This window comes from Melitaea cinxia, chromosome 9 (assembly GCF_905220565.1).
Source record: "Melitaea cinxia chromosome 9, ilMelCinx1.1, whole genome shotgun sequence".
NCBI classification, from domain to species: Eukaryota; Metazoa; Arthropoda; class Insecta; order Lepidoptera; family Nymphalidae; genus Melitaea; species Melitaea cinxia.
In genome coordinates this window covers 6733586-6745720 of record NC_059402.1, presented here as the reverse complement: position 1 = coordinate 6745720, position 12135 = coordinate 6733586, and the positions used below count along the sequence as shown (strand labels likewise).

At 31.2% G+C, this 12135-nt stretch overlaps 3 protein-coding genes across 4 annotated transcripts; 1 reads left to right on the top strand and 2 right to left on the bottom strand.

The window, feature by feature from the left end:
* Positions 1 to 2710: 2710 nt before the first annotated feature.
* LOC123656700 (vacuolar fusion protein CCZ1 homolog) lies at positions 2711 to 7994 on the top strand. The gene is made up of 11 exons (XM_045592362.1): positions 2711 to 2810; positions 2887 to 2984; positions 3206 to 3296; positions 3382 to 3444; positions 4753 to 4878; positions 4974 to 5146; positions 5681 to 5955; positions 6172 to 6356; positions 7381 to 7466; positions 7542 to 7669; positions 7740 to 7994. Exons 1-11 carry the CDS (start codon positions 2739 to 2741, stop codon positions 7796 to 7798), a joined length of 1356 nt encoding a protein of 451 aa, XP_045448318.1. The 5' UTR covers positions 2711 to 2738; the 3' UTR covers positions 7799 to 7994.
* LOC123656698 (protein RFT1 homolog) lies at positions 7900 to 9677 on the bottom strand. Its single transcript, XM_045592360.1, has one exon. It carries the CDS (start codon positions 9660 to 9662, stop codon positions 7986 to 7988), a length of 1677 nt encoding a protein of 558 aa, XP_045448316.1. The 5' UTR covers positions 9663 to 9677; the 3' UTR covers positions 7900 to 7985.
* On the bottom strand, positions 9597 to 10339 carry LOC123656705 (ragulator complex protein LAMTOR4 homolog). 2 transcript variants are annotated; one of them, XM_045592367.1, is made up of 3 exons: positions 10265 to 10339; positions 10060 to 10198; positions 9597 to 9845 (listed from the first exon to the last, which is right to left on the bottom strand). In XM_045592367.1, the coding sequence occupies exons 2-3, from the start codon at positions 10191 to 10193 to the stop codon at positions 9686 to 9688; spliced, it is 294 nt and encodes a 97-aa protein (XP_045448323.1). In that variant the 5' UTR covers positions 10194 to 10198; positions 10265 to 10339; the 3' UTR covers positions 9597 to 9685. The 2 variants fall into 2 exon arrangements, with proteins under 2 accessions (XP_045448323.1, XP_045448322.1); XM_045592366.1 differs by having other exon boundaries at positions 10060 to 10330.
* Positions 10340 to 12135: the final 1796 nt, after the last annotated feature.

The window sequence follows — 12135 nt, the reverse complement described above, 5'->3', positions numbered from 1 at the left end:
ACATTTCGTGAATTGATCGCAGAGCGTTATTTATCAAAGATATTAACTATGAACTTGTTTTTACGTAAACAATCACCCAAGTTTGTAAAAAGTGTGTGTCTGTCACCTACTAGTGATGTTCCGGATATCCGTATCCGTATCCGCGGATACCCGGGGGAAACATGAGATCCGTATCCGTATCCGTATTCGTCACTTTTCATGCGGATCTTTTACGGATCTTTTATTAATTTACAAATTCATTTAACAGGATAAAATGCCGCATAATAACTTAGATGATATGATTAAGAAGTATAATTAACACTTTCGAGGAAAGTACGTGATAGTTCGTCAGAAGATAAGATTATCATAATTATAATGGCACAACGTACTATGACGTTAGAAAAAATACGATATTGTACGCCAGAACATTCATTCTAATATGTGTACCTTGCGTCACAACATATCAGAGTACTCTAAACTTTATTGTCATATTGAACAATTATTTGCGTATGTCAAAAAGATGGACAGTTGGAACTTTGCGACAACGTTACACACACGAGTAACGTGTCAATACGCCCCTCTAACTACCCGCATCCCTGCATTTAGTAGTCCCTGCATTAGCTATTAAAAGTTGTAGTGTTAATAACAAAATATACGTTTTGTATAACTAGCTGACCCCGCAAACGTTATTAACCTTTTAATAACCCCCCCTCCCTTATAACTTAGGGGTATGAAAAATAGATGTTGTTCGATTCTCAGACCTACCCAATATGCACACAAAATTTCATGAGAATCGGTCAAGCCGTTTTGGAAGAGTTTAACTACAAACACCGCGACACGAGCATTTTATATATAAGATAAAATGAAAAACAAATAACTTTTGGATTGATACAACTTTTTAGGATTTTATCGCAGTTTATTAAGCTTTTTAGATGCCCGACGTTTCCTGGACCTGATTCCTAAATAATTGTTTCTCGCAAACGAAAAAAAAACCGATTTCAGTTACAATAGTAGGCATCAGATCTCGATCAAATTTAAATGAGACCAGAAGACAAACATCAGCTTTCGATTAAACCAAGAATTATAAAAATTATCCCACTCTCTAGTGGATAATATACTCGGTACGTTATACGATAGTCCAAACCGAAGTAGTTTCTAATAACGTTAACGAAACCAAACGAACCGTTACATAAATACGTGTCATCAAAGATTACTCATTATATATCCATCAAATTTAATTGAAACTACAAGACAAGCACAAGCTTTCGATTAAAACAAGAATTATTAAAATCGGTGAATCCAGTGAAATGTTATGCGGTATAATACAAACGTAAATCGACGAAAAAATAGTCTAGTAAATAGGTATTATTACATATAGCTTGAAAAGTACTTGTTAATCAATCTCAATTAAATTTTAACGGGGCCACGTATACGCACCACCTTTTGATTTAAAAAAAGAATCATTGAAATCGGTTCATTCGGTAAAAAGTTTTGAGGTAGCATACATTAAAAAATATAGACGAATTGAGAATCTGCTCCTTTTTTTTGAAAATCGGTTAGCAAAAAAATACGCGCGCAAGGCAAGTTGAAACCTGTTTTACCGATCGTTACGGCGGGCGTGACGTCAACTATCGTTTTCAGGTCACGCGCCGACACCGATTGAGTGAGTAAATAAAGATCCGTATCCGCGGATCTTGACGCTAAATATCCGTATCCGGATTCGTATCCGCGGATTTTTGACAGTCCGGCACATCACTACTATGTACGCACGTAACAAGTTGTACTCTATTGACTAGCTAACTTCAGGGTGTCGGTTTTTTTCGTAATGGTGTGCGCGCGCATCGTAAAAATTTACTTTCATCATTTTTCCCTAACGTGCCAAAAGATTTTTATTAAATATTTGATAAGGCTGTATGATGCGAACTTTTTGTCTTTTTCCTAATGTATTCTTATTCTTATTCTTGAAATGGCTCCCTTGCGGATTTGCCAATATCAGAGTATTTAAACTTTGCTTTATTTGGAGTTATAGTGGGAGTAAAGTTCGGTTCCAAATTCCAATTCCGGCACAAGTTTGCCTGAAAGAAAAGTTAACTTGCCTAAGACAAAAAACACACAAAGATATATATAAATATAATAGTAAATATATACTTGGAATAGTTAACTTTTGTTAGATATCTCCATCCCGTTATAGTTTTATATTGTTAGTTTCAATGAAAGTGCATAAAGAAGTAATAAACGGGGAGAAAACACACATTAATAAGGATTTTAGGTCAGTAGGACGTGGAATCTCAAGCGGAAGAGCATCATACAAAGAGAATCGTAATTTAGGACAAGAAACAAATAAAATATATAAAAAATACATTTTCTGGAGTGCCTTCGTCTAAACCACATTCACAAATAGAGGAGTCATCTTTAATTCGTATTGTAAGAATGTAACAATTAATAAAAAAAAAGTCAACTGTCAACTTGACGTCTGATCTATCAATAGTGAATTGAATATTTACTTATGCCAAACTCATATTATTCACGTTTTATAGACTCAAGTTTTGTAATATAGATAAATGGATATAAAATATAATACGTCATAATCAAACCTTATATTAATAACATATGATAATTGAATAGTTTGTCAATATAAAAATAACAAAATCATAATTCATACTTAAAAAGCCTAACCAATAACATAATAATTGAAAACATACATTTTTATTACCTACTTACTATTAGGAAGTTATTAAAAAATAACTATTGAAACCAAAATGATTGATGTGAAAAATAAAGTCAATTCTTTCTTCATATTTAATTCCAGTTTTGGTCCAAAAGAAGGCGAGGTATGTATATAGATTATATTTAGTTAAATGTAATTCATTTTACCTTCTATAATATTAAAAAGATAATTTTTTTTAGGAACTTAAAAGAATATTATTCTTTCACCCCAACCAAGTCCCCCCTGATGCTCGAAAAATGCAAGTTGGATTGTGTGAAGCGGTAGTTAAGTTTATGACGTTAGTATTACATTGGAAAATAAATTATCAATATATATATATATATATATATATATATACATGAAGATTTTATATAAAAGATATTCAATTATCATTTCATTAAATATGTGATAGTTGAAATGTGCTATATTATTTACTTTTAATTTTTATAAAGCCATTAAGCAAAGAACTGAACTGATATTATTTTTTGTTTATATATATATATTTTTTTTTAATATTAGGACCTTTTCTTCACAACCATGTGAAGCACTACAAACACAAACAAAACGATATATTTTCTATCAGCCAGAGAAAGGATACTGGATGGTTCTGGTAATAAAAATATATAATATATTTATAAAATTAATTCAAAAACGGAAGTTGTATAATGATCATGAATCCATATTTCAAATTTTAGGTTGTTAGAATACCTTATGCAACTAAAACTGTAACAACATTAGGAGAAAACAAAGACACAATAGTAAGTATATAAATAGTAATAATACTTGTAAATACATATTTATTAAGGTTTATTCAAATTATTCAATAAGAGTCATTAAAAGATGCTGCCTGTTTATTTTAAAGCAATTCATTGTATTAAGCATACCTATATATATCATTTATTATCATTTGTAAATCTCATATGAGTAGATATATCATACTCATAAAGAGTACCTAAATACTTTTAACATTACTCTTAACTCAATTTTTACACTCTTTAATTAATTAATTTTTTATAGAGAACTCTTTAATTTAATTTTTTACAGAGAATCAACTTTATACAGTAGTACAACTGCTCTGGTGTATTGGTGTGAATATCCACCTAAATAAACACCCACAGTTTGTGGGTGTGATTCCCGCTCGGGATGGATATTTGTATTCGCACAAATATTTCATTCTGGTTTGGATGGATTGAACCTTGTGGGTCTTCCCACTGTGGCTCTGAGAGCATGTTAAGCCGTTGTTCCCGTTTATTATCATAAACCCTGATAGCGATTGTTACTCATAGTAGGGAAAATATCTATCAAAACACAGTGGAGTAGCGTGGTATATTAAGCTCCCATCCTTCTCCCAAATGGAGAAAGAAGCCTATGTCCAGCTGTGGGATGGTACAGGCTGAATTCCATGTGATGCAATGCGACAAATCATATCATCACCATGATCATTTCAGCCTATCACAGTCCACTGCTGGACACAGGCTTCAACAAGTTGCCGCCAAAAATAGCGCGAACTCATGTGTTTTGTCCATAGTCACCACGCTGGGCAGGCGGGTTGGTGACCACAGGGCTGGTTTTGTCGTACCGAAGACGCTGCTGCCCGTCTTCGGCCTGTGTATTTGGAAACCAGCAGTTGGACGGTAATCCCACCATCTGTCAGCTTTTTAAGTTCCAAGGTGGTAGTGAAACTGTGTTATCCCTTAGTCGCCTCTTACGACACCCATGGGAAGAAAGAGGGTGACTATATTCTTTACTGCTGTGACTTTACTCCCATAGCCACACAGGGAGACAAATCATATTTTATAATCTACTTTTGAATTGCATATTTGAGAATACACTATACAATTATGGCAATATTTAAAACATGCATGGTCAATAACACTGATTTATTTATGAAATTTGTTTTTATAAAGTACAATCATTATTTTGTATATCAAATATATGGCCATATTATACTAGCAATGTTTTACTGATAATTACTGCACTAAACATAGATTTGTAGTTTATATACATGTGCCTATGGTTATTTTGCAATATTTAACTAAGTATTACATTACAACTAATCTTTTTAGGTAGAACCATCTGTGATGTATGATTTACTTGTCTCTGCTTACAAGATATTTAGGATGTTTATAGGTCCTCTTAAAGATATACCACCCGATGATATATATAATAAATGTGAAAATTTTTTTACACCTGTAAGTTTTTTCTTCTATATAAAACATAAGTATTTTAAATTTTATTTCTAATTTTCATCTTTTTATTTAATTTAAATCTATAATTATATTTACAGTATATTATGTCCAGAAGTGTTCCAAACAATATAAGCAATATAATTCAAGGCATTAACTATTTGCCATTGGAAAAAAACTCCTTTTTTAAAGTGATGTGCTTCATAGATTTGCTTGAGATAAACTATCCAGAGTTTAAATGTATTTCGTTTGTATATAATGATCAACTGATATGGTAAGAAAAGTTTATTTAATTAAAAATTATCGTTTCTATACAAATAAATAAAATTGGAGTGTCTGGTTGTAATATTAAAATAACTGCTTTTTACTAAATGCATATGGTTGTATTAGATGTATATATGGTACATATACCAAAATAACATTTTTTACAATTTTTGTGTCTGTCTGTTTGTTCTGGCTAATCTCTGAAACGGCTGGACCGATTTTGACGGGATTTTCACTGGCCGATAGCTGATGTAATAAGGAGTAACTTGGCTACTTTATTTAAAAAAAAAATATTTTATAACTGCGAACTGAACAATAACTTTTTGTTATATTCCACGCGGACGAAGTCGCTGTCACAGCTAGTTGTAAATATATTTACACTTTATTGTACACCAAACAAGAAATAAAATAAACAAGCAACATTAACAATAATTAGTAGAAAAAAATATACAAAGGCCGTATTGCTTAAAAGCAATCTCTTCCAGGCAACCTTAGGGCAATGGAGATATATCTACTAGTATACATGTTTCTTATATTTCAACAGGAATGGCCTTGCCACAAATGACATGTTGACACTATATCAATATTTAGTTCAAACATTGTTGCCGAAACAAGTTGAAAAAGAGATACAAGGTGGAGCAGTTACGGCTGCTCAAAGACATGGGCGTTATATTAGTCCTCCAGACGGTATTCGTACTGAAGAAGACCTGCAAAAATTGCATAAGGTATATCTGATGCGCGAAGATGACACGGAAACTAAACAGTATTATCTTGTTATTTATAGAACTCTGAGTGCTACAGTATGCTTCACGGTTGATGGTGAGCTCATCTCGAATAAAATTTATTAAATATACTATCAGTTACTAGTTATAAGTATTTTCCGTATTTTTTTTTTGTGGGTGTTTTTACTAAAAACTAAAATAAATTATTCTTTTTATCTATGTGAAAATAAAAAAAAATATATAAAAAAAGTGCCCAAATAAGATTGGAATTTAGGCGGCTTCTTATATTGTATAATACATTTTTTTTTTTCAGTTGATACAAGTCTCAATATTGATAATTTTAGAGCATTAGATGCATTTATTGGTCCACAACTATCTACTATTGCATCTTCAATAAGTGAACAGTGTACACTTCATGCATTGCAAAATGCGCAACTAGCCAGCTCGGAACATAAGTTCTTATATTTTAACAGGCTTAACTTAGCATATAAAACATCTGTAAGTATAATACTGTTTATAGTTAATACATACTAATATTGTCTTGTTTTTTAACCGACTTCAAAAAAGAAGGAGGTTACTCAATTCGACTGTATATATTTTTATTATGTATATTCAGGGAGAACTTCGTCGTTTATAAACCGATTTTGATATTTATTAATTTTTTGTTGGAAAGGAGATATCTCAAGGGTGGTACCATGGTACGGAAAGCAGGATCTTATGATGGATCCCAGAGAAAAAGTGAGGGGAACCCACGAAAATCATAGTAACGACTAGTGCGTTTGTTAATTTTTTTCGTCTACTTACGTTGTATTACTTGTCGGTGTAATTGAAGTCGGTTTTTTTCCGTTTGCGAGCAAACACAATTATAGCTCAAAAATTACGCTTCAGCCTGTAATATCCCACTGCTGGGCATAGGCCTCTTTCCCCGTGTAGGAGAAGGATCAGAGCTTTATCCACCACGCTCTTCTAATACATATTGGCAGATATATTTCCTACTACGAGTAACGATCGCTATCAAGTACACGATAACAACAGAGACCGACGGCTTAACGTGCTCTCCGAGGTACGGTGGAGAGACTCACAAAAACTGCACAAACGACCAAAAACATCTGCATCGCCAATACAAATGTTTGTCATGTACGGGGATCAACCATTGCACCAATGTGTCGTAAAAATTAACATAAAAAATATTTCTATTTTTTAAGATAATCTTTTGTATAAAAACTTTGTTGTAGTCTCATTTTTGCATAAATAAAATTCAAGCAACAAATCAATAATAATACTTAGGACATTCATTTCTTATTTGAAAATAAGTCATAAAATGTAAAACTGTGAAAAACATTAACAGTCTCATTTTTAATTGTCTAATGCTGAGTTGCACGAAAAGAAATTAAAATTTAAGTAGTGATTAAACTAATTTAATCGTAAGAATTGTATGAAATTCTTGTGATTAAATTAGTTTAATCTCTACTTAAATTTTAATTTTGTTTCATGCAACTCAACGTAATAATTATTGTTTTAGACTCCAGTATCCTCTTTAACTCCTTCTACTACTATAAAACCCGAAGTATTAAGTATAATTGCTGGCATACATTCTGATAGGAAAAGGTACTTATTTTTCTATTTCTGGTGATACTTTAAAATAATTTGTATATACTAATTGAGGAAATGTATCATTTTCAGTCTTGGGAATTATGGTGAAGTTATTATTAAAACACCAGATGAATACTGGATTGCGGGAAAATCATCTAATGACAGGGAGTTCTATGTTATAATACAAGATAAAAATGCAAATTTAAAGGATATTGCAGGTAATACTGATATTCCTCAGAATCTATTAAAATTATTCTATAATCTTGATATTTTATTCTTTTATTACAGATGAAGTAAAAAGAATGTGTGAAGATCAAATGAAAGGTATATTCTTTTATCCGATGTAAATTATTAAATAAAATCACACATTTGATATTATTTGTTTGAAATAGATGTATAATAAAATTTGTTGTATTAAATTAAATTATTATTAATAAAAAACCGGTTATAAAATGCAACATATCTTATACACTTTTATTTAAATAATAAATACAAATCTTATTTAAATGTTATAAGCTTAACAATAAACAATTGCTAATCCGTTGCTTTCTTTTCTTCACTTCTCATAAACTTATTGTATGTCTTAACAATGAGTTCCATATTTTCATATCCCCAAGATAACAATACACCAATCAAACATAACATCCCAATTGTTATATGTGTTAGAATAGATTTATAAAATATATTGTTTTCAGAGAGTTTACAGATACAACCAGCTATAAATAAAGTAATTAAAAAGTATTTTCCAACATAAAGCCCTTGAAGAGGCCTATAATCGGTATCTTTAGTTTCATTATTTATAAAATGAATACTATGCATAATTCTAGCAAACATATTAATACAATTTGAAATAATAAATCCAACTGGTCCTAAAACATATGTCAACACATATGAAAGAACTAGAAAGCTAATTGAAAAGAAAACCATTATATAGTTATAACTGTTAAGTTGTGCACTGGTCATAGTTGCAAAAGTGTAACATTCAGTAATTCCATTAATAGCCATTAGGAGGATAGCTAAGCAATGACTCTGAAGTAGTTGTACTGGTAATCCACTGGCAACAAATTCTTCTCCCCCATATAAAGTAAGAAGAGTCCGAGAGTAACTAAATCCAAAAACAAGAACGATTAAACCAATTGAACTAACAATCTTACAAACTTGTGACAAAACTGTACAAGATTCTTGAATTTTATTTTGATCCTGTTTATATAAAGGCAAGTCTCTGCTTACCATTTGAGTAAAATAAAAGTAACTGCTATCCTCAATGGGTCGAAAAACAAATCTAGCAGCTAAACTACCTAAATTATTTACAACATCGTAACTTGCTTGTTCAGCAAAAGTCATAACAGGACTTACTGACATAACATATTTTTCTCCTTCTGTTAATATTTGCTTGACAACTCCTTGTTTGGCAAAACTTAAAGTAAGTGTATTCAATTTTCTATTAAATGATGAGTTTATAGAGCCAACATACTTAGGAAAAAAATCTCTTAGAGAAGTAAATTTAAAATCATCCATATTGTTATAAAGTCTCTCCAAAATATTAGATGGAAGTAATTTACTTTTTAATGCACCCTTAGCATAGAGCGGTTTGTATTTAATGTACCAATAGAAAAATAAGTAATAGGCTAAAACAATAAATGTAATACTTCCAACTTGAGCTACTGAAAAAGCTATAAGAGCTAGTGACTTATCATAGATTATAATAGACAAAAATAATATTGTTCTTACAAAAATATGTAAAGTGTCAAGAACAACTTTAAGCTTTACAAAACAATATAGTTGTGCAACCAAAGCAATATTTGCAGAGCATAGTTCTAATATACATGATAGTGCAACACTCCAGCAGCCAAACTCATACTGAAAGGCATGCTCTGGATGACCTAATGGTAATATATTCAGCCATATGTAAACAAAAACAAATGACAACAAACAACTGAGGGGTACACAGAGCCAAATTTGGTTTATGACATGATACCACATGAATTCACCATTTTGACCAAGACAAGCACGCTGGAATGGCTCTCTACTCAAATATAGAATGGTGCTTTCAAGTAGTAGTAATCTGACATTCATAATACCAATAACTTCATGCCCCACATTCCTAATAACCCAGGCGTTAATGATAAATGTTACACATCTAAATAAAATTTGTAATAATATATTAAATGACGCATTTTCAAGGCTACTCATTAACAAATTTCGACCCATTTTGTTAATCTCAACTTTTGTGATCAAACATTTACAGCAATGCTTTCAGACGGGGATGATTGTATGCTTCTCTTTACAACGTATATCTTTTTGTTTGATATGCATATGACAAACCAGTGATCATCATATGTTATGGATATTTTTTTAAATTTCTCATCTGGACCAAACGCAACTGGATCAATACTGTAAATAAAAAAGATAAAATGAAATAAGAGAATATTTTTAGTATAAATAGAAAGGGGAGGGATTTGTCAAGAAATTGACTGCGATAGTCTGAAACGAAGCAACATATAGAAAGTATCTAATTCTTTCCGTAACAAATTATTTTAACTGCTGTATGCAAATACATAAAAGAATTTAATTGACATTCTATACGTTTTAGGCATATTTTTCTAACCTATGAGAGAGGCTGATAAGATCAGTTATAATAATTGCAACACGCTCGTCGTTTTCGAGTTCACCGCCAGACTCTAAAACTGCACCGTCCTCAGTTAATATCAGATATCCGAGTTGGTCTGGAATTTTTTCCATTATAGCTGAAATTTCGACAAACAATAAACGTAGAAGTACACTATATTTATTTATTTATATATGATTCATACCATTTATTTTTTAACTTCAGAAATAAGTCAAACAATACGTCACAGTAACAGTGTGACTGTCACACTGACAAAGGGTCATAGTCATAGCTTAACGAAACAAAATCCTTCAGGGAGCCAAAGTAAAAGAAGAAGAAGAACGAAACAAAATCGCTTGCGTTTATAATTTTTAACTGCAACGAAAATCAATAATTAAAAATAATATCCCATTGAAAGGAGATTGGATAAACCCTATAGAAAATAATTACTTACCCTCCAAAAAATGAATAAGTTTTTAGTCGACGATCGACGCTCATATATTTTTTAACCGACTTCCAAAAAAGGAGGAGGTTCTCAATTCGACTGTATTTTTTTTTTTTTTTTATGTATGTTACATCAGAACTTTCGACCGGGTAGACCGATTTCGACAAATTTTGTTTTAATCGAAAGGTGGTGTGTGCCAATTGGTCCCATTTAAATTTATTTGAGATCTAACAACTACTTTTCGTGTTATATCTAATAATGCGTTTTTACTTGACGCTTTTTTCGTTGACCTACGTTGTATTATACCGCATAACTTTCTACTGGATGTACCGATTTTGATAATTCTTTTTTTGTTAGAAAGGGGATATCCCTAGCTTGGTACCATGATAAGGAAACCAGGATCTGATGATGGGATCCCAGAGAAATCGAGGGAAACTCTCGAAAATCCGCAATAACTTTTTACTGGTTGTACCGATTTTGATAATTTTTAATTTAATCGAAAGCTGATGTTTATCATGTGGTTACATATAAATTTTATCGAGATTTGATAACTACTTTTTGAGTAATCTTTGATAACGCGTAGTTGCTTTACTATTTTTTTGTCGATCTACGTTGTATTACTTGTCGATGTAATTGAAGTCGGTTTTTTTTTCGTTTGCGAGCAAACACAATTATATTTTTTACTTTTCTGTTCCTATCATAGAGCAACTAATAAGTTTTTATCTTTGGTAGATCTAAATCTACAAATTATAAAGTACTCTGTGGGTAGGTATATCTAGAATATGTCACATGGAGACCTACCCCACCCCAGCCTGCAAAATAATGATCAATGAAAAATGAAAATGAAATCAAATATTTTCAAACTCCTATATCTTTTAATGTATACAATATTTTAAATTGCTCAAAGTGTCAAAAAACTGCTCACGTTGCATTTATAATTGCTCAAGTATAGTTTGGAACAGACCCACTTCCCTTAATTTTTAAATAAATATAAAATGTTTGAACAAATAAAATAATGATATTTGTAAAAAAAAAAATACTAATCGATAGATTTTCAATAGTTCAATTCAACTACGTTGTTCTTTTAAACTGCTCACCTTAAACTGTTCAATTAAAAATCAAAAAAGTCGTTGAAAAATATTCTTTTATCAATATTTTCAAACTCCTACATCTTTTGATGTATACAATATTTTAAATTGCTCAAAGTGTCAAAAAACTGCTCACGTTGCATTTATAATTGCTCAAGTACGGATTTGAACAGCTCCACTTTCTTTAGTTTTTAAATAAATATATAAAGTTCGAACAAATTTAACGTTTATATCATAAGATAAGGTAAGCGCTGCGGATGCGCATAGACAATGATGGGAAGCCAAAAAAATTGCGGATATTCGTAATAAAAAGATGATAATCGTTCGATTTTCAATCGGCGCACGCGCAGCGTACACCTGTCTTATGATATAAACGTTAAATTTGTTCAAACTATTTATATTTATTTAAAAATTAAGGAAAGTGGAGCTATTCCAAACTGTACTTGAGCAATTATAAATGCAACTTGAGCAGTTCTTTAACACTTTGAGCAATTTAAAATATTGTATACATCAAAAGATATAGAAGTTTGAAAATATTGATAA